We start from the raw sequence: 27415 nt of genomic DNA, 5'->3' as shown, positions 1-27415 counted from the left end.
TTTTATTTTGAGAAATCATTACCTATCTGCATATTGCAGTATATAAATTTTTAGGAAGTCAACACATCATTCATTTCATAGAAAATTTGATTTGTTAAGTATCGCAAAGATCGCTCGTAGATGATTAAGCTGAGTTGAAGAAAACGACTCAAACAAAAATTAGCCGACGATCTTCCATTGGAAATAAGCTCATTGTCATACAAAGGGAACATTTTAACAATTACTAAATTTACAGTCGAAGTAAAAAACATATTTCTCGTACATATATACGTTTGCTTTAAAAAAGTGGAAAATAGCCCAACAAGTAGTATACGAGATTGGTATAAGAATATTTATACATTGTTTCTTGATCAACATTCAAGGAAGTTATCTACATTTAAATCTTGGAAAAGTTCCGTTTTGAAAGAAAAATAGTTTATAGTTACATTTTGATTAATATTGGAGCTGGCGAAGTCTGAAAAATTGGACATTTTTAAGCCACCTGTTGATTCCCGAAAAGAAAATACCCTTACTATATACTCTCTCGTAAGTAACACAAGAAACAGGAACATTCTATAGCGGAACCTCCCATAACGGGTACTCCAGTTAGCGGACGACTTCACCAACGGCCACTTTTTTGAATTATTTCGACGGGACTAACAATGTATTTTACTATTCATTAACGTACACTTCTCATTAGCGGACAAAGTTTTGGGTCCCATGGGTGTTCGCTATCGAGTGGTTCTACCGTAAAATGTGACTTTGAAAGCGCTTATGGAAAAAGTATCATTTTCTGGAAAAAAATCCCTTAACGCCAGTAGGACACCCATCTTGTTATGCTCCTTTTTGAATGGAAAATACCAGAGTGAAAAGGACTAGTTGGATATGTTCCCATTTTGGTAGAAACAACTAACTTTACATTGTAATTTCTACCAAACATATTCCCGTTCGAATAAACCCTGTTCCGACAGAAATGATCCCAAAGGTTAAGAAACCGTCAAAAAAAATGCATTCCAGAAAAAAAGGAGAAATGTTCCTTTTAAAAAATAAGCTCCTGAAATGATGAAATCATGTTATTCGTTCCACAGAAAACTTTGGTTTTCTGTAAATAAAAACTTTGTCATTGAACTTCGTAAAAGAAAAATTCAGCCTGTTGTGTATATTTTATAAAAACCAGTAATTTTTTTTCTCCAGTTATCTCTATCAAAAGCAGAGAGAAATGTTCACAAGTTATGAATGTGAGCTGACTCAGATGGCGCGTGCCATGAGCTAGTTGTTGGTATTCTGTTTTCAATGCGAGGAGAGAATATCCTTTCACGGTGATTCATTTTGTTTTGTAATTATTGGAAAAGCGAAAAAGGAAAAAAAAAATACCATAAACTATAGACCGGGATCAATATTAGTATTTACCTCAAGCTTTTGTTTTTGCAACCGCTATTATTACCGGTGTTGTTTGTTGTTAACAGTTATGATAATAGTTTCTGTTCGTTTTCTACAACCTATCGATCTATGAATGATAATTTCTTGGTAGATATACTGTAATGGCCACATATAAGAATACGTTTTTACACTATATGAGGGGAAAATAATTACGTTTAAACGCCGATTAGAGATCCGAAAGTGTTACGAAAAATCCGATTATTGAGAAAAAGTTTTCTCGTATGTAAATCAGTTTTTGTAGTTCTTTTTCATAACTTAACATGTGATTTTGAAATCATTAAAATCAGACGAATTTATAGTTTGAAAACTTTTTTTCTAACAGAAAATTACCTGGTACGAGTATGCGTGAAGAAAATTGTGAATCAGTAACGTATTATTAAAAAGTATTCCGTCGAAAGAAAAGTACTACGTCTATTCTAGAAAAGATAGAAATCGAGAAAAAAATAATTGTTTACACACATACGAAAATTACAATGACTTTTTTGCCTCAAAAAGTTGTTTTTAGCCAACAAAAAAAGCTACCGATCTCATAAGTTGAGATCACGACTGCCTTCCATTTTGAAAGCTTTTATGCGAATAGAAAATTTAGGTGCACGCTAAAATTCCATCTGTACGTTCGATATTGTCTTATATAATATGGTATAAAAATGCAAATCTATATCTTTAGGTTAAGCTAATGTTCGCTGAAAAACCTTAAAATATTGGGGACTTTCACATTGGATATCCATTGCTATTATTTTTAAATCGTCAATTGTGTCACGGAATGTATACTTTAAAACATTTTAGTGAGAAAAGCAATATGTTTTCGGATACGAAGACGACAAATAATGTAAAAACATTATTTTAAACATTATTCTAAACATAAGGTTTGTTGATACACATCATGTGTGAACGCACTAAATGTAGATCCTCACGGTATTGAGGATTTGTGCTTTTAACAAAATCTTGCTTTTGATCCGTAAGCTGAGTAGCGAAAGATCTAATGGATATGCGACGCGATATATGCCGATTGAATAATTCGCGAATATCAAAAAACGACATTCTGACATCATGGGTTACCATTTCATCTCTCATTCGTATTCACTCAGAATAGCTATAATAATAATAAATATTATAGTATGTTACGGATACACCCAATATAAAGCTAAAAAATAATTTCATTTATTTCAATGTCTTTTCTATTGTCTTCCGACTTTAAATACTTATAACGATGGTTTAGTGCACAAATTGTGGTGACATTTTTTTTTGCAAAAATGGAGTAAGTGTATGAGTTGGAAGCTATTAGTTTGAGATATTGTAATACATAAGTGTGGTAAGTAGTATAAGTAGACAGGGAAGCCGAGTTTCAGCATTCACTGATTGCGCTATGTGAATGTACGTATTTTATGCAACGCTAAACTTTGAAGTTACTCTCCTGAAAAATGAGCGAAATGTCACTTGCCACACATGTGCACTAAGCCATCGATAAGAAACATTAGAAATTTTTCTTGTGTAATAAAATGAAATACCTTCACCTAATTCATAGGTGAACTGATTATCAAAACTGATTTTCCATCAAACAAAATTATAAGCTTTACGTGATTACCTCGTATTTTTTTATGAATAAGGTGTATATAAAATAATAATACGATATAAAAGCTATACAAAAAAAAGCCAAAAAACTGAAATTATCACATACTAAATTCCATTTCGTAATAATATAATGTAACGCCTGCAACAACAATAATAATAATAAAATATTTTTCATAAATCTGATCGATTTAAAGACGTTTTTAATATTATAAAAACCCTGCCATAAAGAAGCTACATGTAGTATGAGGAATTAAACGAAAAATAGGAGTCGATAAGATCACTACCATGATGACCTCAGGAAAGTAACCACCTCAACATGATGAATAAAATAAAGACAAATAGGCATTGCAGCATGATTTTGCCATCATTCGTCGTGTTCATAAGGACCATTATATATCAAATGAATAATTCGTGGATATGAAAAACGGCATTCTGAAATATGAGTCATCATTCAATCAAATTTATACTCACTCTGAATAATTATAATATTGGATATTACAGTATGTTACGAATACACCCAAGACATATAACGCTAAATATTATTTCATTTATTTTTAATGTCTTTTTTTCTATTGCCTTCCGACTTTGAATACTTATAAAAAACAGAATTTCTTTGTACAATAAAATAGAAAATCTTCACCTAATTTATGGGAAAACTGATTTCCCCATCAAACTAAATCATAAGCGTTACGGGACTACCTCGCGTTTTTGATGGATAAGGGTGTATATAAAATAATATAACAATACACAGAAAAGCCAAAACCCTAAAAAGATAACCTACTAAATTCCATTTCGTAATAATATATATTGTAACGCCCACAATAATAGTAATAGAAAAAATATATTTTTTATATATTTGATCGATTTAATGGCTTCCTAAATATTACAAAAACCCTGCCATAAAGAAGCTACATGTAGTATAAGGAAAAGATGGAATTAAACGAAAAATAGGAGTTGATACGATCGCTACCATGATGACCTCAGGAAAGTAACCACCTCAACATGATGAATAAAATAAAAGACAAAAAAAGCCATTGCAGCATGATCTTGCCATCAATTCGTCGTGTTCGTACGGCTGGGAGGGTACGTTCTTGACTAAGACGGATGGGTTAAAAAAAGTCATCAGATGTGTTATTAGGTCAAAACTCCTCTACACCGAAGCAACCTTCTACCTAGCTGCTGCCAACCAATCATGAAACGCTTACCTGCAACATAATTGTCATATATACAACACACACAAGGTACTAGACTACGTAAAATAGAACCTCTCTCTCTCTGACTCGTATTTTTGTTCTGTTTACAGTCTTTCTTTTCATCCACAAGGTATTAGAATATGGACATAAGTTGTAAACTTCGCCTACGTTGTGACCACGGATATACAGGGTGTCCCGTAATAATAACGTGGCCTTTATCTCATCAACTGTCCGTCGTAGAGGTATGATTCCAATTCAAAAAATGCTCAAAAAACGTTCAAATTATCCTGTACCAGTTTTGAGAGTGAACAAATTACAGTGTGCCACACTGTGTCACTGTGTCGTCTAATTTCCAATTAGAAAGTTTTTGCCCTGACATTTCTGAGGCCAACAGAAAAAAATTTCATGTTTTTAAGTGCAATATTCACTAAGATATTTTGAATTCAAAAATAGGAGTAAAATTATGAAAGAACAGCAAAAACTAACGGACAACGTTCCTTTCCCTCATTTATGCTGTCCTTTCCCAACTTTTCCCCGATTTTTTGAATTCGAATATCTCTGCGAATATTGCACTTAGAAACTTGGATTTTTTTTTTTTGGCCTCAGGAGAGACAGGGCAACAACAAAGACGGACTGTGGACGAGGTCGCATTTGCACTTACAGAACACCCTGTATACATGATACTATATACTCATTGGTGGAGTTGATATTTATGAAAGTTTCGGCGATGTATGATTGCAAAGTACGGCGTTGCATGATTAAAAATAGGATTGAAGTCTCGGATATGAATTAAAAACGGATTTGTTTCGAAAACGATTATTTCGATACAGTATTTTCAGAAAAAAAGAATATTTTTTAGTGTTTAATAACGCTCTCTAGTTTTGTTTTCCTAAAAAAAGAAGCGATTTTGAAAGAGATAAATAATCTATATGGAAAACCAAGAAGTGGTACCATAACTGAGCCTTGCGTAACACCCCAAAGACACAACGAGTAGGTTTACGTACTCTTGAAACTATTTGATTGCTTGGATGACGGCTATGAGTTTTAGGATATTTAAGGATTACTGTTAAGCTAAAAGTAATGAAGAAACGTAAATTCCTTGAGTTATATTGCAGTGTTTTAAAACTATTTTCGACATATTTTTCATAAGAAGTTACTGATAGAGAGACTATGATGAGAGATTAAGTATTAAAATTGTGGGACGTTTTAAATATTTTTAACTATTTACTTAAAACCATTGAATTTAAAATATAAATATGTTTTTCGGTAGAAAGTTTTAGCGACTAATACTGAAAGAAATCGTAGAGAAAAAAATAAAAACTTGAAGATTTATATAGATTATTTTCAGTATTTAAATCTGTATGATCACTTTTATAGTTATTTGTGATTTTTGTTTTGGATTTACGTCAAAAATTTACTAAAAACGCTGTAAGTATTTTTACAATATTATGTATCTTGAGAAGTTTCTCATTTATTTTTGGCGTAAACTTATTTATTACATTTTACTGTGAATAATCCGTGCATTCAAATTTCGCTAACATGATGAGAAAATTATCCTACACGCTGCAGCGCGTATAATCCGCATTTTCAAATTTCCAGCTCATAGTTTTATTCTAATAGTAAAACGTGTTAAACAGAATTGGAATGATTGTTGGTCACGATATTCTAATACAAGTTGTTTCTGATTTTTATATTGTTTCATTCATATTTATACGCTGATTGTTATCTTTAAAAAAACAAACCAACTATATATATTTTTTGGGAATTTTGAAACACATTAATTTTTAGTCCAGCAGGTTATATGCAGAGGCTTATGATCTACGTATTATATGCAAAATATTAAGGTATATCTACTGTTAATTCCATTTCTTCGAAAGAAATTGATGGTATTCTTATTGGACGAAAACGAACTAATTTATGAAATCATTTAGATGCAGTAGATATTACTTCACTGCAAAAAAAAAAAAATTGCCATATTTGTTTAGCGCTTGTGGAAAAGATCTGCCACTTATGTTTTTATGTTTTCCTTTTAAAGAGGGAAAAATAAGCGTTAAGTGAGAGAAAAAAGCATTTTCCGTCGGGAAAATGAACTTCAACTTTACACAAATTGATAAAATCTTGATTATTTATTGGCAAGAGAAATATTGTGACAGTCAAATACATATATTCAAGTTATTCATTCGATTCCCTCTCGTACGATACCATTAAAACTTACCGAGTAATTAATTGTACTAGTTCCAGACTTGTACAATTTTGTTGCGTAAAGTGAACTGTGTTTGGATGCATTATCCTTTCTAAATGACGTCATTAGCATTACACAAAGCTCATGCAATATTAGAAATATAAAGAAGTATGATTGGCTACCAGACAGCGACGTAATTTTTAGATGATTTAGATAATTAAGTCACAATACCAAATTATGAAAGTTTGAGTTTTAATTGAAATTTCAGAATACCTTTCATTGCCAAAGAAACAATATACACAAATACTTCGGATTTCAGACTGGTGATGAAGAAGAATCATTACTCACCTGTAAGATAAAAAAACATGTAATTTAGCATATTTAAGCAAATATTTCAAAACATTATTATATAAAAAACATTATTTCAAATGTAGGCTATATCTCGAAAATGCAAACGTTTAAGACGTTCAAAAAAGTTTATTAAAAACTTTTAAAACTATCTATTATAATGGAGGAATATTAACAGAGAATTCTAATCTATATCATAACCGATGACCTAAAATAAAAATAGAAAAGTATGAAATTTAATTCATAATCTTTTTTTGATCCTTTCAATTTTCCAACTGGCGAAAATTGCGTATTTATATCGGATTTGGGATCCAGGGAAAGCAAATAAATTGTCAAATAAAAACAGATTTATGTCGGACGCATTATTCATTCTTGAACCTTGAAAGATAAAAATTTGAATTGCGTTCCACTCTCTAGAGAAAGATATTCACGAAAAGAACAAAACTAACTTTATGAATCACTCCCTCGGCTTGTGGCTCAGGTATTGTAACAATTCTCGAGACCACTAGAAGTTCTTGCTACTAGGCATTCTATCGTCACTTATTCTGACAAATTCGAGCGTAATATCGTAAATAACTGTCCCAAAGGAGTACAACGAGAACCTGCGAAACATTTCTCACATAATAACACTTGAAGAAGGATAAAAACACTTCAAATGATAGTGAAATATATTTTTTTCTAAACCACGATTTCCATAATAAAATAACACCTGCTGCACCCGTACGTAACAATTAAAAGACATAAACCTTCATATCATATCGAACATTTTTTCCCCACTTCAACAGATAGAAAATTATAAGATACCTGTTTAATAAACAGAAGAGTAAAAATGAAAAAAAAATCATAATTTTTGCGAAGATCCAAGAAAATGAAAAGCAATGTATATAAGATCTGTTTAGCAACATTGGTATTGGAAAACGTATTACATCAGCATTACTGTTTTGAAGACGTATTGTATCAGCAATAGTACTTAGAAAGCTCATTGTATCCACAATAGTTCTTAGAAAGCTCATTGTATCCACAATAGTTCTTAGAAAGCTCATTGTATCCACAATAGTTCTTAGAAAGCTCATTGTATCCACAATAGTTCTTAGAAAGCTCATTGTATCCACAATAGTTCTTAGAAAGCTCATTGTATCCACAATAGTTCTTAGAAAGCTCATTGTATCCACAATAGTTCTTAGAAAGCTCATTGTATCAGCATCATTATTTTAAAATGTATTTCATCAGTATTTCTGTTTTAAAATCTTATTTTATCAGCATCAGTGTCTTAAAATCTTATTTTATCAGCATCAGTGTTTTAAAAAGTGTATTTTATCAGCGCATCAGTGTTTTAGGCCGGTACTACACTAAAAAAGTTTGATAAAATTCCTTTTATAAAGTTGAAAAATCTAACTAATAAGGTTATTGGTTACATTCTAGAAAATGCAACCGTTGGCTTTATTGGCTGCATTTTTCAAGTTTTATAATAAGACTTTTATCAAACTTATATAGTATAATAGCGGCCTTAGAAACTTATTTTATCAGCATCCATGTTTTAAAAGCTTTTTTTTTTTAAAACTAACACGAGTGTTTCAAAAGCTTATTTTATCAGCATCAGTGTTTCCGCTAATTTATCCACACTAGTGCTTATAAACGTTATTTTGTCAGCGACAGTACTCGAGAAGCTTGCTTTATTAGCATCACACAGTGCGATTTGGGAAGCTTATTTTATCAACATCAGAAAATTATAAGACATCAATTCAATAAACAAAAGAGTACAAAGGAAAAAAAATCAAATTGCGTAGATCCAAGAAAATGAAGGGAACGGTGTCGCTCTCGAATATTTGTGCATTAGCATCGGTATTACATCAGCATTAATGTTTTGAAGACGTATTACATCAGGAATAGTACTTAGAAAGCTCATTTTAGCAGCATCAGTGATTGAAGACCCTATTTTATCAGCACTAGTGCTTACAAAGCTTATTTTGTCAGCAATAGTATTTGAGGAGCTTATTTTATCAGGATCAGAAAATTATAAGATATCAATTTAATAATCAAAAGAGTAAAAAGGGGGAAAAAACCTCATAAATTGCGAAGATTCAAGAAAATGAAGAGCGGTTGTCTCTCTAAAAACATGGAAATCATTTAGCTTTAATTGCGGCACATAAGCACCACGTATTAAGCTTAATAATAAGGACAAGAAGTCCTTCATGTGTGTAAAGAATATTTATTTTTAATTTTCTTTATCTTCATTTTAACTCCGGGTCACTTTTTTTTTTGATGGATCACTCACTGACAAATACATGCACATAGCAGTAATTAACGAGCGACCCGATCATGATTAATTGATCCGCCATTTTGTTTTCTTTCATTCTTTTCAAAATTCACGTCCACGCGGTCGTCGTTTTCTCTTCCCCCCCCCTCTTTCCATATAAAGCGAAAATAAAAACGATTAAAAAGTACAAAACAGAAGCTGTCGTCGAACATTTTAAATAGATAACTTGACAAAAAAAAAGCGAAATTATTTTTAAAATTATTTACATACTGTTAAATGCAGGTCACAAGGTGGATAGATACGAAAAATATTTTATACAAGTTACAAGAGTCAAAAGTCAGAGGGTGGTCTCGAAAGGTTATCTTTGATTATTTTTCGAGTGATAAATCATCATGTTTTATTGCCGATAGTATGTACTTTAGAGTTGTAATCTTGTTGATTGTATTGTTGAAGATGAATAAAATAACTTTTGTTGTGTTGTTTAGAAGAGAGAATTGTTGAATATGTATTTTCTGTTTAAAAAATTTTTTATTTCATTTGAATGCCTGATGAAAATATAGCTTTATGGCGATGGAAACATTTTTATCTTTTTGTTTAGAATACTGGTTAGAAAAATATTTTTGGTTTGCTGGAATGTTCTGGAAATTATTGAGTAAAAGAAAGTAAGAGAGATCGGAAAAGTTGTTGTTATCCGTGATGATAAGAATACAGCGATAAAAAAGTTATCTGTGTGAATTTATTAATTAAGAAATTTATAAGAAATTTAGAAAAACTGGTATATCTGAACTGATGATGATGTAACGATTAAAAAAAGTGCTGCGATTTGGAAATAAAACGATAAGAAAGAAGAGAACCATTTTCACCTGAAATGATATTGATCGAATTTTTTTTATCTGAAATGATAACGATTGGTGTTCAATAACGTCATCATCATCATCATCATCATTTGGCGTCCCATAGGGGAAAAGCCTAGGCAAATTTTGCCCATTGCTCTAACACCAAGTGGTTCAACATGAGTTGTGGGTCATGTGAGAATGAAGAAAAACATTATTCTGTGGAAATACCCCGAGTTTGGTGGCTGCTCCGGGGACGAAAGTTATGGTATCTGTTACCACATCATATTGAATCTCTGTATATGGGAGATTATGGAAAACCGCAACCGGTAAAGCCATGTCAGAAAATTTGAGGCTGCTCCTGTCTGCGGTGCCCTTTTAGAAAAGGAGCAGAGAAGGTCTCAGAGATATGGCTGAGAACTCAACATGCAGTTATTAAACAGTAATGCGTGAAAGTTCAAGTTAAAGCAGAATTGAAACTCACCATGCATTTAGGTGTTTAATGTAATTGAGAAAATTTACCAGGTTGTAAATGCTGGGAGCATTAACAACTTCACTTAGTGTCACCTGATGATCACCGAAGTAGTTCCTTCTCGGGATAGAGAAAGCGGGACATCGTCCCACATAGTGGAGTGGAGTTTCGTCTTCTTCTCCACACGCAGGACAAATAGGTGAATCTGTATAGCCACAGTTGTGTAGGTGTTTCGCTAGGTTAGCATGACCAGTGATGATCTGTATAACCTGTCGAATTTGTTTCCTGTTCAATGAGATAAGTTTTTTGGCAATATTCGGATGGGTTCCCAAGGCCAGCTTGGCCTGTCTGCAGTCCTGCCTTGAGTTCCATTGCCGCATGTGTTTGTCTTCTATCCATTGTTTGACATCTCCTTTGATGGTTGACATCGAAACAGGATAGAAAGGTTCAGGTCCAGATAGCTTCATGTTCGCTGCCTCTTTGGCTATCTGGTCTGCGAGTTCATTTCCCTGGAAATTTACGTGACCAGGAACCCAGTAAAGGTTGATGTTGTTGCTCAATGCTGCCAAGTTATTCAGCATGTCAGTGCAGTATTTTACACACAGTTGAAACTTGAGGAAGTTGTCAAGAGCCAATAGTGCTGCTTGGCTGTCAGAGAAGATAACAATTTGTTTGCCATGATACCCTTTGGTACTCAGACTTTCAGCCAGTATGGCTATTGCTAATACTCCAGCTTGAAAGACTGTGGACGTTTTGCCTAGATACAAATGTATCTTATGGTAGTCGTGATCCACTCCAAAGATTCGGAAAATTGCTCCAGCCCCAGTATCAGTAATCCTAGAGCCATCGGTGTAACACTCAATAACTCCTGTTGAGATGCTATCAATTATCTGAGCAACTTCATTTCTCCTGAGTATGTGGATAGTGAAGCATTTAGTAAAATTTTTTGTTTTGGAACAGGAGTCTTTTGGTATTAGTAGAGAGGGGATCTCCACTTTTCTCAGTAGACAGCTGTCAAGATGATTCTTGAAAGAAGGTTTGTATACCATATAAGGTCGATTGCACCATGTACCATTTCTTTCCATCCTATACATAGTTTTAAACGCTTCTCCTTGTAGGTACCATCTCAGAGGTGGTATCTTAAGAATGGTTTCAAGGGCGATGGAGGGAAAGCTCGGTAAGGCTCCCGTAATAAGAATGCAAGCTAGTCTTTGCACCTTTTGTAGGACAGTTTCATAAGAGGTCTTTGATAACGCCTGATGCCATACCACACAACCATAGCTCAGCATTGGGCGTGCAATAGCAGTATAAATCCACTGAGTGGTTTTAGGGTTTAAACCCCAGGTTTTGCAAATAATTCTTTTGCACAGCATAAGTATATTAGTGGCCTGTTTAGCTCGTTCTTGAATATGGGATTTCCAGGAGAGCTTAGAATCCAAATGACATCCAAGGTATTTCATTCTGCCACATATGGTTAATTCTTGTCCCTTGAGGGTTAAGTTTCCAATTTCCCATTTTCTGTTCCATGTGAAAATCACAATTCTGGTTTTTTCCGTGAAAAATGTTAGTTGGTGTTTGTCACCCTATCTGCTGACAGAGTTTAAAATTTGTTGAGCAAGAATCCTCATTGTGGATAAATCTGCATATGCCTGTGTATAACCTGGTCCTTTCATTAGATCAGAGATCAGGGAGCTGAAGACCATGTTCCATAGAAAGGGAGAAAGGATTCCTCCTTGCGGACATCCTCTTCTGATAGCTCTTTCAGCTTGGGCATCAAGAACACGAGCAGTGATTGTTCGTTTCCTGAGCATGTGATCAATCCATCTAGTTAACATAGGTGGAATGTTGAAATCTATTAGTGCCTTACATACAGAGTCAAAAGTAACGTTGTCAAAGGCTCCAACAATGTCCAGAAAAATACCAACAGCAAATTGTCCATTGATAATTGTGTTTTCAATTCTCCAAATCAGTTGATGCAGAGCAGAGTCAGTGAAAAACCCTGTATTAAAACCATGCTGGTTCACATTAATCTTACCCATTAAGAGAGGAATATCTCCTCTCTAAGAGGAGGATGAAGTTCAATAACGTCATCTCAAATAAAAAAATATTATTGAAGGAAACAGTATCATTGAAAAGAAGAAACAACCGAGTGCCGTAAAAGTTATTTTCATTCATTTGATTACATGATAATTTTGTTTTTCGTGGGAATTTCGACATTAAAATGATATTTCATGTCGAAACATGCGTTTATTGCTATTTAATTGTTTCGATTTTTTTTTTGTCAATTTTGAAAATAAAACAAAAAAAAAAATCTTGATTTCTGCAATTTCATTTCATATTAATCATAATTACGTATCAGTAGATTCTATATTAGGAAAAAAATCAGCAATTATGGTGATTATTTATTTTTCTAGAGACGTTAACAGAAATTTTCAGTAGACCCAAATCGAAAAATCAGAATATTCATAAGCCCTTTAATTAGCCTAATAGAAGAAACGGATACATAGAATAAATTTTATCGGTGGTTCTAGTGTTTGCGTAGAAGTTTGTAGCATCAAATTACTACATGCTAATATGAACACCATTAATCATTCAGGTCTCATATTTACATTCTAGACCCATACATCTTAACCTCCACAACAAAGCAACGTCCGCGGAATTTTTAGGAAACTGTTTTGCCAGTCAGATTTTAATCTTTCGAAGCGACTCTGAAAATTCGCCACTGAAAGCCGCTCCATGAGAGAAAAGTCTAAAACGAAGGTCACCGACGGAGGGCGAAGGAAACAGATTAATCACCAAGTCACGGAGTCGTGTCTTATACAGGCCAAAAAATGTCGCGCAAAACACATTATTAGATGACCGATATTTTAGGAAGTTGGTGGAAGAGGAGAAACGAGCACCCAAAGGAGCAGCAGTAGCAGCCGTAAAATCTTAAAAATGTTAAGAGTGTGAGGAGAAATAAACCTCATCCCTCTGTAAAACTGATTAAGTTGCAACTGAGGTGAAGGGCCATCCGACAAAATAAGATTGATTGTCTCAGAGAGAGACTGTCAGCCAGTGCATTCTTGAAGCACTGTTGACTGAAGTTCACAAAAGGTTAAAGAGTGAAAGATAACACGACGCGGTACTTTTAAAAACTGTATATCATTTCATTTTCGTACTAAAAATAATATTATCACTAATATTTTCCCTTCTCGCAAGGGATATACAAATACGCAAGTTAATACTGAAAATAAAACCTTTAAAAGACTAATATTTTATGAGTTAGCTATTGAACCATTTGAATTATAACACACAGAACTGCTTTAATCTTGATCATTCATAAAATGTACCATCTATATCAAGGGTGCCCAAGATTTTAGAGTGTGCGGGCCACTTCAATGGTTTGGAAACGTGTAGCGGGCCACTCGAGTTGTTTGAAATTCGGTGTGGGCAATTTAAATGATCTGCAAATGCGCTTTGAGTCACTTAAATGACCTGGAAATGTGCCAAGAGCCATTTAAGTGATCTATAAAAATGTCGCGAGCTGCTTAAGTGAACTGCAAATGTGTCGTAAACCACTTGAATAAAACCAAAAGGAGCCGCGGCAATTTAAATGACCTGAAAATTTGCTTCGAGTCTCTGAATTGATTTATAAAATTGACGGCTGCGAATCACTCAAGTGAGCTGAAAGTATGCTGCGAATCACTCAAGTGATCTAGAAGCGTGCCGAGGACCACACTCAAGTAATCTGCAAATGTGCTTGCGGTCGCGAAAGTGACCTGGATATGTGGCGTTGATAACTTAAATGATCCGGAAATGTGCCACGGGCAACTTGAGTGATTTTAAAATGTGCCGAGGGCCACATCAGATGACTCCGACAGTCACATTTGGCCCACGGGCCATGGATTTTGACGATGTATAATATACATATACTACTCTTTCTGAGAAGCTGTTTTTCATAAATAAATAAATTCATTAAAATTCCCACTTTACCTGCATTAAGAGATTAAGAGCTGGTAAAAGCCTACTTTGATTTAAATGGAGTTTATGAATCCCATTCCATCTGCACTGAATGTTTAGAAAGCTCATTTTATCAACAGTAGTTCGGAGCCTGTGGGTGCTCAAACACTCACGGAAATTTGTACAGCAGAACCTAGCACCCTAGAATAGGTACAGAAATCAAAATTTCCTACATGAAACTGAACATGATCACTCAGGTTCGAAACACTTCCGAAGTTCCTGTTCATCAGCATCGGTGTTTGAAAGAAGAATTTTATCGGTATCGGTGTTTGGAAAACGTATCAAATCGGTACAAGTTTTAAGTTCTGTTTCATCGGTAAAAGATGCAAGTCATATTTCATTAATTAATTTGGAAGCAAATTTTACTGCATATTTGTCCAAGAAATACTATTATTGGGACAAGGTTTGAAATCATTGTAAATAATAAAATTTAAAGGTATAGAAATTAATAAAATATTCATTCTATAAATATTTTCTTACACAGTGTGCGACCAAATAAAATGAATTTGCTGAGGAGTTTTGCAATAATTATGACTCATTTGAAAACACACCCACTCGTTTAACTTTCAATACCTCATTTGAAACCAAGCGTTATGTAACGTTAACGTCAGCTATTCGTCTAGCATACTAAAGTTATCCAAGTCAAATATGAAGCACGCTGACTGAATGTAACACGACTAATTTTACCATAAAAAAAAAGGTTTCACCAAAGTTTTTTGCCGCAGACATTGCAGAAAGAGTGTATAAACTGTTACTTTGTAGGCCCTACGTGTACGAGTGTGTGAAGAGGACGTTCTTCAGATAACAATCCGCTGACCTTGACGGATTGTTTCATTTCAATTGTACACAACTTTATCTGAATCTATGAATTCAAAATAAGCGGGGTTTTAGAAAATTATAGGGATATATAGAGAGAGAATATCCGCCAGTGAATATTATTATTTTCCTTTCCCACAAAAGAGAAAATAAAAAGAGCTTCACCCCTTTGAGCACATGTGGGTGAATATCAAAAGAAGTAAAAAGTCTTTGTGACTGATAGGACCGACGTATGAATGGATCACTGATGCAAGAAACTATCGATAATCTACACAGGAAGCTGCATAATATTTATAATTTTTATTATTATTTTTTGCACATTTCTCGAGTGTGAAAAAAAGGACACGCGCGCAGAAAAACCGCCAGTTGACAAGTCAAAGTCAAACAAACACTTTGATTGCGATCGATTCTTTGCTTTCGTAAATCTCTTATCTCCATAGATTAATATTAATGAGAGGACGTCCATCAACCAATCCATTTTATTTGATGTTCCGACACTCGAAACTGTCTGATACTTGTATGTATACTTTACTAATTATAAGAAGAAGAGAAGTATGAAGTCATTTTCTTGGCTGCTCGACCGAATCTGCTTTGGATAATATTTGGGAGATTAATCTGAAAATTTGTCAGAAATGTCTCCTGAAGAGAATATTTTTGTCTTTTGTCAAAAAAAAAAAACCAGCGAAAATTCTTAGTAACTTATCAAAAATTATCAGCAGAAAAAAAGTTGCTGCGATGATTGAGTCTCATTTTTTATGATTGAAAATATATTATGAAGTAAAATATTAAAATTCGAATTGTTCTAAGGCTTCCAATCAAAATGTCGCCAATTAGTAAAATTTGCGCCTTTCGATGGTACCGAGAAAATTCAATGGATAATAATTCTCTGAGATATCGTTATTGAAATTCTTGATTTTCACGTGGTTAAATAACTGTAAAAAATTTTCAAGACATGAACAGAGTTGCAAAAATCAAGGATTTTAATCACTGATATCTCGCCGAATTTCACTTCATTTCTACGGGATAAATGCTTTTCAATGTAATGGAGAGAAGCGCAAATACGGTCGGCACCGTTTGTGAACGGAGATATCAACAGTTCCAGTACATAAATATCCAATTAAGCTAGATATTCGACTATGTGGGTGAGAAATTCAATTTGACATTTCACACCATTAGTATAGTTTGTAAAATGTGTTGCACAGTTTGTAAAATGTCTTAAACATACAACTATTCCTTTCATGCCACCTGTATGAATTTTTAGCTCTTTTATCATGAAACCATTGTAATACAACTCGATCAACACCGTCGAAATCAGATTTTCTCTTGAATTTTCTGATCAAACCAAGCTCCCGTTCTTTTTTTCGCCAATCTTCTACAAAACTTCGTTCAAATTTTTCATATTGTCAGATAACTGAGCTTCAGGTAAACCCATACTCTTTGGCAATTTCGGTTTAAATTTTTTCCCGTGTTTTATTGTATCCAAAAGTTTTAATATGCTGTGCAAACATAAATCTTTTTCGGCGATCATTTCACCAGTTTCACGACAATGTATGAAACCATGGATTTTGAGCAGATTTTATGAGATTCTTACTTAATTGGTCAGAAATATTAGCGCCTTCTATGGGATTAACAAAAATACAATAAAATAATTGTAATAACTGAGTTGAGAACGTACATAATTGAATGCGTACTAAAAGCAGCTTAAATACTCCCATAATCTCTCCAAGTCTAGATTTTTACCAAAATTCTCAACTGTTAACATATTTGCCATAATTTTCTAATGCTTTATCTAATAAAAATATTATGTACATAGTGGTTAATATACATTTGCAGTTGTGTGATTCGTAATGCGTATTCGGTTAAACGAGAAAAAGTTAAAATTAGTCTAAAGAGGGAACTCCAACATTATCTGTGTGGGAGAAATTTGGGCTGCGAGGATTTTATCTGTTAAGGCGGAATATCCGTTTATCCGTTACTTGATTATAAGCGAGACCGACTGCATTAATCCAAAGATATAAATTATTACAAAAATTAGAACTTTGCCTGGTTTTAATTTATACAAAAAAATTGACACGCTTCTAAGACAAATAAAATTTCAATTGGTTGACTAATCGACGCGTTTCGGCTTTAAAATGGAGAGATTTCTAACCACGAAGTCCCGATGACGGCTCTCCATTGTAGAGCCGAAACGCGTCGACCAATTTTGTCTTGAAAACGGGTCAATTTTTTTTATAAAATGAAGATATAAAATTGATTTCCGAAGTTGTGTGTGTGTGTGTTCTCTATACAAATCTTCAATTTTAGACCGGACTTCGCCAAATTTTGCATATATATATATATCAAACAGGGCCCGTATTGAACGATAGGCTGCTTCAAAGTTCGTCAGAGCTGGGCAAATGCCCGAAATGGGCGAAAAACACTCACTTTCAGAATGTCTACTTTGGTTGTCGTGGTTCCCTCTAGCAATGCTTTTCCGATCCCTCCAGTAACTGAAGAAAACCCGGGTTGCGCCGGGTATTTTAGCTAGTAATTTATATTTTTTAATTGCAAGGTTTTTTTCACAATTTAACTTTCATATTTTTCCACTAATCAATATTCTGGGGGACTTCAATTAATCACAAGTTTTGTTTTTGATATTTTTTCATATTTTACTTGAATTTTAAAATGAATCATAGAATTTATATTACTTCCGGGCACACTTGTTGAAAGACCCTGTCTAAAATAAATCAAGGAATAATGCTAACACGTATAAAACATCAAATGTCTCGACCCAAAACAAGTCTTAAGAAGCACTGCCGTTTCAACGCCGTTTCTCTCCCTATCAAAATAACGTTCCCGCGTTTAAACATGGACATGAACAGCATGCTATACACTCGAATTAATCGTTCATTGGTTATATAACAAGTAATTTTCCCCCTTCGGAAATTTACATGGGAAATTATAATGAGATCGGGACTCACGTAAAGTTTCACTTTTAACGTCAGAGTTACCTTTTATTAATCGTTTCAGGAAGTCCACCGGGTAGTTGTTTGCGATCATGGAATTAACAATTACTTATATGGCATGAAATTATGCGCATACAATTACATATATTATGCTGTTTAAAAGTCGATGTGATATTGAGTGATATTTTTACATCACGCGTGTTCATGTGAAGATGAAAACAAACGTGCTAACTTTATGAAGTTTTAATTTGGTGCGCGTTACAGTCCGACATCAGGAAAACACTGAAGAAATTTCTGATGACAATGATGAATAATTTTTATTTAAGTTTCCCATGGTTCCATTTACCGACGAGCTCATGTGTCGAGAGAAGTCCATATAAGATGTCTTCCTAATATATTCCACACAGTACAATCCGCTAAGTTTACCATTCCTATGAATTGCCCATTTGTGTGAGTTGAACCGTTTTTCCGGAAAGGACTACACAATCAGTAAGTTTACTACCTTCTTAAATTGACCAGAAAATTATTGCACCTAAGGTGGTTGATTTCGACAGATTTGCTGAAAATGAAAAAAAAAACAACAAACAAACAAAACATTCTGAGGTTTGATGAATCCGGAACACTAAGATCGCAGCTGCTAATGGTCAGGGGTCCTTACAATAGCACAGAATTAAATTTAGGACGGGGGGGTCTTCTTGAGGCTTTCGAGTCGCGAGCGTGAATCGTGCCCTGCATGAGGCGAGAACAATCATAAAATACCATTCTGACATATTCTTAAATTAAAAGGCAAAGAGCCATATTACCTTTTCATTCTAGAGTTGGTTTCATTCACACTTGGTTCAAAATTGTCATCTTTTCATGAGGGGCGATTAAAATTTTTCGGTAGTTTCGGTCCTCGAGCCTTCAACTATTTAATTGAAGGCTCGAGGACCGAAACTACATGCAATAAATATTTAATCCATACAATATAAAATTAAACATTTATTGCTTTAAATGGCGAGTGCCCGAAAATGAGAAAATTCAGACATAATTTTAAATGACATAATTTTGTTCGCAACCGGCAAGGTAAACGAAATGACAAGAAGCATGATCTTTAGAGAGATCATTCAGGCGAGATATACACCAGAGGTGGGACGACTCCAGGTAGGAAAACCGTCAATTATATTGTTAATTCCAAATGTTTTGATCACATCTGCGACACAGAATATTTGAGATGATGCGACAGCAGATTTGATAAGATAATTGAGACCACGACTAGATACTTTGTCTGCCGGGGCAAGCACTTATTTTGGTGTCCCCGCGTAAGGCAGAAGGACAGTCAAGGGTGAATTCGGCGCCCACTCTAGTCCAGTCTGGACAAATGAAAAGATCTCATCGACACGTTACCCCTGGACCACGGATGTTCAGCCTGGAATCTTAACCTTGACGTCGGATGTGAAAGTCTACATTCTCACATACCTGCAGAGTGCAGGGCATATTGGTTACATTCATGATTATCACCAACAAGTCGATCAGTATTCTTTAAGGATACTGTCCCGATGGATTTTGGTAGAATGTCATTGTGGATGAACTTCACCCAAAAAGGACAGAGAAGACATTATTTAGATATTAAAGGAATATACATTAATCAATGTCTACTTTGGAACTCACTGTCTATTAATCTATTCGGGTGTGTATGAGAAAAATGCTTTTCTTAATTGAGTTTTTTACTCGGCGTAATATTGGTTCACCCAAAGTGCTATTAATTAGCCATGGGGGGAGGGGGTTCCATTTCCACCTGCTACCGTGACCCCGACGCATATGACTTAAATACTAGTTCTTAATACGAGGTAATAACCAACCATCTGCCGGTTCTTGAGTGCTTTTTCTGATGCCGTACCGGGAAATAAATGGAAAAAAAACCCCCATAACAGCGAGGTTGCCCAGTAGACGTCATTGGATGAAAAATTAAATTAATTTCATGTCCACATCGAGAAGACAAATAGTGTTAAAACGCCGTAAACAAGACGTGAAAATTTTTCCGTGTGCGGCTTCAGAGGAGCCTGACACTTGTGCACCCCGTGTACACCCACTTTATTAATCGTTAGCTTTGATGGATCATTTGTCAAAATGTAAATACGCATTGATGTTCATTTCGAGTCCAACGCAGATGTTTTTTTCGCGTTCTAGTTAGTACGTGTGTGTGTGTGTGCCGATGAATGGCGGCGATTCTTCAAAGTGTACGATAATCATAGCTGCTGATCTTTTTCGAAAGAGACTCTCTGGTACTGAAGATTTGCTCAAGAATGTTTCTAATAAGAATAAATTACTGCCAGATCATTCAAAACTGGGAATTTTGGAGATTTTTCAAACGGATCTTAATTCTGTACACAAAACCGCATACAGATAGCCCATTTTAAGTAGCCTTAAAAAAAAAAAAAAAAAATTCGAATTTTTCATTAATTTCATAAAAGCAAAATCGTAGGGATTCCCTCCTCCCCGTTGGAAAAACGCAACATCGCCATAGGAATCGCTAATTGGCGCCAAGTACTACTACTACACCAAATATACACCTCGTCCATATTCCTCTATATCTTTCAGAAAAATTGATATGGCACAGCACATGAAGCACATTCTAACATGTACCAATTCGTTAGTAGTTCCGCAGCGGAATATGGACGAGGTGCATGTAAGGTTTAGTAGTATCAGTACGCCTTTCGGACCCGGTGTCACAGATGTATGGGGATGGCTTTTCTCACTGTAGAATATTTTCTTTTGACCTCAGGGAGTCAAGACGAGACTTAAGGCATTGGTGTAAGTTTTGAGTGAGAAATATGAATGTGAAATTTGGGACGTTCCATTAGAGGGCAGCACTCAAAGTTGAACTTCAGGGTTCTTTTCAGATGACTTCCAGGAGAAAATGCCTCCGCGAAAAGTGGGATTTATTACATAAAATTTAGCATTAAAATTTTCGAAAAAAATTGTATGTGAAGATGAACATAACCTGCATCATCTTTGCTGAAAACAATTTCAACGAAGTGGACTGTTTCTTCACAGAAAAATAAATAAAAATAATAAAAATTTGAGAATTAAAAAAAATGAACGCTCGAGTCTGAAAGGCTGTGAAATTTTAAGAATGAGTAAAATTTAAAGAATACATTGCGTATTGTGAACCTAACGCGAATTTTGTTTCTATGTGATGCTTGCTATAGTGCTGACATTTGCCAGTTGGCGAAAAGTAGCCAATTATTGGCCTACAGTACGGTCTCTCCGCAGTGAGCATGCAGGCAGACGTTCAACACGACACTTTCCATAACACGAAAATTCAGGTATCAACCATTTTCAGTTCAATTATGGAAGGCACAGGTGGCAGCACCAGTACATAACCAAACATGCTCAATTTTCACAACATAAATAGTTGCTCCTGTCCATCACTCCATCGAAACCTCCGTCTAATAATCGAAATCGACTCATGTGATCACTATCTCTTCCTCTGCCGTCATTACCTCCATCGTGCGTCAGCTTTCAATCCGACCACGTGCTTTTATCCTACTAAGAAGCGGATTGAGCGCTATATTAAATCATTTTCCTACTAAAGAAGCGAATGTATCAGCCTTGAAATATTTTTTTTGTATTTCGAGTGATAATCGTTGGATTTCATTTCGTTTCGAAAATGTAACAATTAATTTAAAATTCCTCAGAGGAATGATTACAAAGTGTAAAGCAGGTGAGAAGTCATTACTGCGCTCAAATCACGTTGAGATAAAAAATCGATTCCTCCCCGATTCGACTGTCGAAAAGCCGAACTGACGCTGGCCATTCGGTGAATTTTGTATTTTCCTCTACAAAATGAAACATTTCTTCGTGATTTGACACAATAGCGACAATTAATATTACGCGTGCCATTTAATTTCGGGGAGAAAAACACAAGCAACGGAAGTTTCAGGGTGAAGTCCTTAGGAATAGATTCGGCCCCGCTTATTCGGATAAATGCGCGGAGAGATACCCCGCTTAAACCAATAAAATCCTCCAGCACCAAAATTTCTCCCGTAGACACAATGTTCCCCGCATAACATGATAATTTCAACGCGACTTCTTCCCGCTAATCGAATACCACGCTTTACACGTCAACTGCTAACACACATCAACCGCTATGCACATGATGTTTTTATTGAAAGAAACATTTAGAATTGATGAAAAATACGAAGTTAAGATTAAAAAAAAATTATATGAGAGAGAGTAGGTACTGGCCTCCAAGTATTCAAATTGCATTCAATACGTACATTAAATTATTTTGGTTTTGTTCTCCGTTGAGCCAATAGAAGGCGTCGACTTTCCAGATGGAAATTAAAAATCCTTTTGTGTTGTGATCATTTTATTTAATGTCTAATTTTTTCGAGAAGCTTTGTCAATGTTGATACTTTTCATCAGCTTTCCATATACAAACTATACTAAAGTTGTAAAATGGCAAATGAATTGTTATTCACAAAATCGCACACCCCGTTTAATTGGATATTGTGTATTGGAATGATATCCGATTACGCGGGGCCCCGACTGTAATTATTTTGCCAAAAGTAGGGATTATTTGAAATCACGGTCGAAATTCGGGAGACATAAGAACGTTCTGTAAGTCCTGGAGATGGAGCAAAAATTCGGGAGCCTTTCGGAAAATATCTGGAAGATTTGGCAGCTATGAGAATGTGATCGGAGTCTTTACCGATCGCTCTAATTCTCAGAATGGCTAGGATAAACAAGGATATATATTCTACACAATATCTCCCCCCCCCCCCAAATATATTGGTTGATACAAAAACCTATAACTAATCATATTTTGTTTTCGTTAATTTCAAAACAAGGTCTCTACAGGAATTCTAAAATTTCCACCCTAAAATGAAATCTCCATGTTAGAATTTCTATAATATATTCGGTGATAGGTGCAACCGAGTACGCGAGCGGCACGAAAACTTAACGCCACCTTTTTCAGATTTAATCTCGCCTCATAAAAGCGCTACATCACTGGTAAGTATTATCAATTTATCCGCCACACCCTGAATTAATTAATTAATACTCCGTCGCGTTAAATGTATTATCAGTGAGTAAGGCTATCGATCAATCTTCACCGGAATAGGTGACGTATTATTCATTAACGCCAGTTCTTGAAGGACATTATGATCATGCTTCCAGGTAGAGTTTTTTTTTTTGCCACATACTTCTACGCACCTATCTCACGTGAATGAAGTTCGAGACGCGGTGGGCATTTGATAAGGGATACACCAAAGTTAATATTGATATCAAACTTTAGGAAAATGTGTGTGTGTTCCATTGTTTATTCAAATAAAATAACCAAACTCTGCGGTGAAATAGGAACTTGAATGAAATATATTTATGTACACAGTTAAACTCGGTTATAACGAAATCGAAAATCCGCGGAAATTATTTAATTACAAGCGAGAGGTTGACGTAAAATACTGCCTATTGTCAGCGAAATCGCCAAATAAATAAATATTTATATTTAAATAAGTTATAAATAACAACTGGCTGAGAATACTGCGCTAGAACAAGTGTATACAAACCGGTAATAATTTTTTTTTCATCGTTAGACATCAACAAATTATCATCAGGAACAACAGCAAACGTTGGCTCAATACTGATGAATAGGGCTGGACAAATCGCAAAAGAATCTAGGCGAAAACAATTTTGCAGGAGCCAAAAAATTTGTTTTCCCGAAGAGCTCCAAAATAATGCTTATTTTGACTTTTTCAGGGCATAGTAACCCTCTTTCATGTTGGCAGATAGGCTGCTATAAATTCCAAACATTTTGTGCTGCTCTCAGCCTGCAATTTAGTAAGTACAAAGAAAATTTCAGGCACCAATACCAATTTTTCAGTCGCTGTGTCGTCCTATTGCCTGGGATGAAGAAGAATTATGGGTGTCCTGGTCCAGTCCTGGTGATGAAGTCGAATTCAAGGGATCTCTACGGGGGAAAAAAACAAAAAACACGAAAAAAGCTACGAAAAATATGTCGTTGTATCCGAAATCGTTGTGTTTTCATCGGCGTTATAAGCGAAGTTTATTAACATTAATGTTTCTCTACCGGATCAGCCCGGAACACTAATTATCAACGTTATATCCGTAGTGTCATTTTGAAATATTACTTCGAATTTTGCATGAAATCAATGATCGATGAATTTTCGGTAAATAAAGCACAATGAAAAAAAGAATCTGAGTAAATAAGATGCGTGAGAGAAGAAAAAAGTTATATAGTTAATTTTTTTTTTCAACGAATGGTCTCATATTGAAGAAACTCGCATTCATTGTACCATGAAACTTCTCACAAGAAAGTAGAGAAAGATGGAGATTACTTTCTCGTGCAGTGATTGGTTTGACCGATACAACCAATCGAGAATAAATAAAGTTCTAGAGACTTTCTCACGGTCATTTTCAAAATTTCTAGGCCATTCACAAGAAGAAAAATTTAATCGAAATATGCCGGGAAATGGCCTTGTTTGACGACAAAAACTAAAAAAATGGTAATAATTGAAAAATTTCACTCATTTTTTCATTAGCGAACATTTCCTGTTCTAGTTCGGTTGCATATTACACTAATAAAAAAATATATATAAATTCATCTATAATATCGGATTCACATTATAACGAAAATCTATCGAATTGTATCTACTGAATCCATTTTCATTAGTTAACGCCATCTTATGTCTAATTATGAAGCATTTAAAACATCATGTGAAATTGAATGTTAATAACTATTTCGTTGAAAACAATTGCAGAAAAACCAAAAATCAGTATAGTAATGGTATCAGTATGACATTAAATAACAACCTACGGCAATGAATGTGTTTACCGCTTTTTCTTTTAACAATTAAAAAAATTGTAGTATTACAATTACAATATTGGGAAAAATATTTTGATTTCGATTAATTAAATAATCTAACTGTCCTCTACTTTATTTTTAAATATTTATTATGTTTACGATATGTAACTGAAATCTTATCTTAATGCGTATCATTACTTAAAACTATGTTTTAGAAGAAACTTGAGTCATTACTTTTTGCTATTAATATAACCTTAAAAATAATTACTTATATAGTTTAAAAAAGTTTATTCTGTTATATCTGATATGAATACAAGTATTCTTTAATTATAGGAATAGAATATGTTGCTCTTCCGGTGAATATATTTCGTTTGAAATATCAATTTTTCATGGGAGTAACTTGAATATTTATTATTAATTTTGTATTGAATATAAATTTGAGAAGTATTTTGAATTAATTTTTTTTGTTTTTTAAAATGCTAGAAGTTAGGGATATTTTCTTATTCCGTTATTTTGAGAGAAAGAGAGAGAACAGAGAGAATTCTGTTAATTAAATAATTTAAATTATTTTGAGTAAATTATAATAGGAAAGTATATTGTTGAAGTCTGAAAATCAATGAATACGATTCTGAAAATTGAGTGAATTAGATTCTAAAAATTGATTGAATTAGATTTTCAAAATTTGATTGAATTAGATTTTTAAAAATTGATTGAATTAGATTTTCAAAATTGATTGAATTAGATTTTCAAAATTGATTGAATTAGAGTCAGAAAACGAAGCGAATTATATTCTGAAACTTTAGAAAATTAGATTCTGAAAACTAAGTGAATTGGGTTTTCAGAATTGAGTGGATTACAGTCTGAAAATTGAGTGAATTCGAGTATGAAAATTGAGTGATGTCATTTAAAATCATAAAATTTGAAGGATGAAAAAATAATCATGTAATTGAACATTTCAAAATAAAGTAACTGAAAGTCACACATGAAATCACATTAATTCATAAATAAAACTGGAAAAATTCATAAAAAAAACAGAAAATTTTCATGATTAAGACCGAGTTCGAATTACAGAATTCGTTTCCAAAATATAGAAAAAAGCTGAGCGAGCGATACACACAAATATATATATGCAGAAACATTTGAATAGATTTTCTTAAAATTGGAATCCGAAAAATCATTAAAAAAATTGCTGAAGAAATTAAAATCTGAATTATAAAAACAAATAAACATTTTTAGAAAGAGGAAAAAATCATAAGACAAACACAATGTACAAAAACGATTAAAATAGAAACATTTTTCTTTCCCTAAAATAAACTCAAGCTTTCGTTTCGCGTAACCGCCGCTAGATGGCAGGACAAACCGATCATAAAAAGTTTTTTGATACAACTTTCCCAAAAGTGAGAGCGAGAACTTTTATGATCTTTTCTTCGGCCTTGAGGAATATAAAGGAGCGACGTGTGTAAAACGCGCTTCCGCAATATTTTGTTATCTCATAATTTTAGTTTTATTTTTCCGAAAAAAGTATTTATTGTAATCGAGCAACATTGTAACGTCATGGAGATGATAAAATAACTTTTTTGCTTGTTATCAACGGAACTCGATCAGAATAGTTTTCAACTGTTTTTTTGCCTCCCTTCACTCGGTGTCTTTTATAGATAAGACAAACAAGTGAGAATCTCATATTTAGAACATGGGGCTATGCATAATCGTCAAACAATCGGGTTCGTAGTCCAATTTTAAATCATAGCGTACACGTAAATGCAAATCTTAAGGATTTTTACCAACGGAATTTTTATGGTACAATTCGAAACTTCTACTGGATCATGATTGAGCGTAATTTTCGCGAGAATTGTGAAATTTTATCACGTTTTCGACATTCTTATTTAATCATTTGTTTTTTCTTATTAGAGAATCCCAAAAATTTCTTCAATAAAATAATTCTATCGGTATTGTTCTATCTTATTTTATCGATTATTTACTTTAATTAGAGAATCTTATAATTTTCTTTTCAGTCAAGTAATCCGATCAGTTATTTATACAGTCAAATCCCGTTTTAACGAATACCGTTATAGCGCAAAAATCTCGTTTTAACGAACACTTTTCTAATCCCCTAAATAAGTTTACATAGGAACAATGCTAGGTAACCTGGAATTCCTTTAATAACGAAATTTCGTTTTGACGAAGTGATTCCTCCGGTCTCTTCGCGTTCGTTATAACGGGATTCGACTGTACTTATTAGAGAATATAAATTTTTTTCAAAAAAAAAATTACTATCAATTATTTTTTCTAATAAGAAATCTTGAATATTTTCAATAAAATTGTTATTTCATTATTAGTTATCAATTACTGATCAATTATTTCAATTTGAAGCAATTTCCAATTATATCAATTTGAGAGAATCAATTTAATCAATTATCTCAAAAGTAGTTGGTATTTAAAAAATTTTGTAATTTTCTTTCGCATTCAAAATGATATAAATTCGAATATTAGTTACTTAGAAAGTAAATATTTAATTAATATTGTTATACGTGAAAAATTGAAAAAAAAAAGTAATTGAATTTGAAAGTT

At 33.9% G+C, this 27415-nt stretch overlaps 1 protein-coding gene across 5 annotated transcripts in view; it reads right to left on the bottom strand.

Annotated features, from left to right (window-relative positions):
* The window catches only part of LOC149077314 (TGF-beta receptor type-1-like), a 569773-nt gene that overhangs the window by 156149 nt on the left and 386209 nt on the right, over nt 1-27415 (bottom strand). Inside the window, exon 1 of one of the 5 annotated variants that reach the window (XM_089245086.1) lies at nt 6640-6716. The exons of the other annotated variants lie outside the window; for them this stretch is intronic. Coding sequence (XP_089101212.1) covers nt 6640-6646 — 7 coding nt within the window. The 5' untranslated portion in view covers nt 6647-6716. Of the gene's footprint in view, nt 1-6639; nt 6717-27415 lie in introns of those variants that run through there. 5 annotated transcript variants of the gene reach the window in all.

Source organism: Pholcus phalangioides, unplaced genomic scaffold, assembly GCF_987345545.1.
Source record: "Pholcus phalangioides strain wild (caught in Gottingen) unplaced genomic scaffold, Ppha-v1.0 ptg000015l_1, whole genome shotgun sequence".
In the NCBI taxonomy this organism is placed as follows: domain Eukaryota; kingdom Metazoa; phylum Arthropoda; class Arachnida; order Araneae; family Pholcidae; genus Pholcus; species Pholcus phalangioides.
Note: the sequence above shows the minus strand (reverse complement) of the source record. Positions and strands in the feature narration are given on the sequence as shown.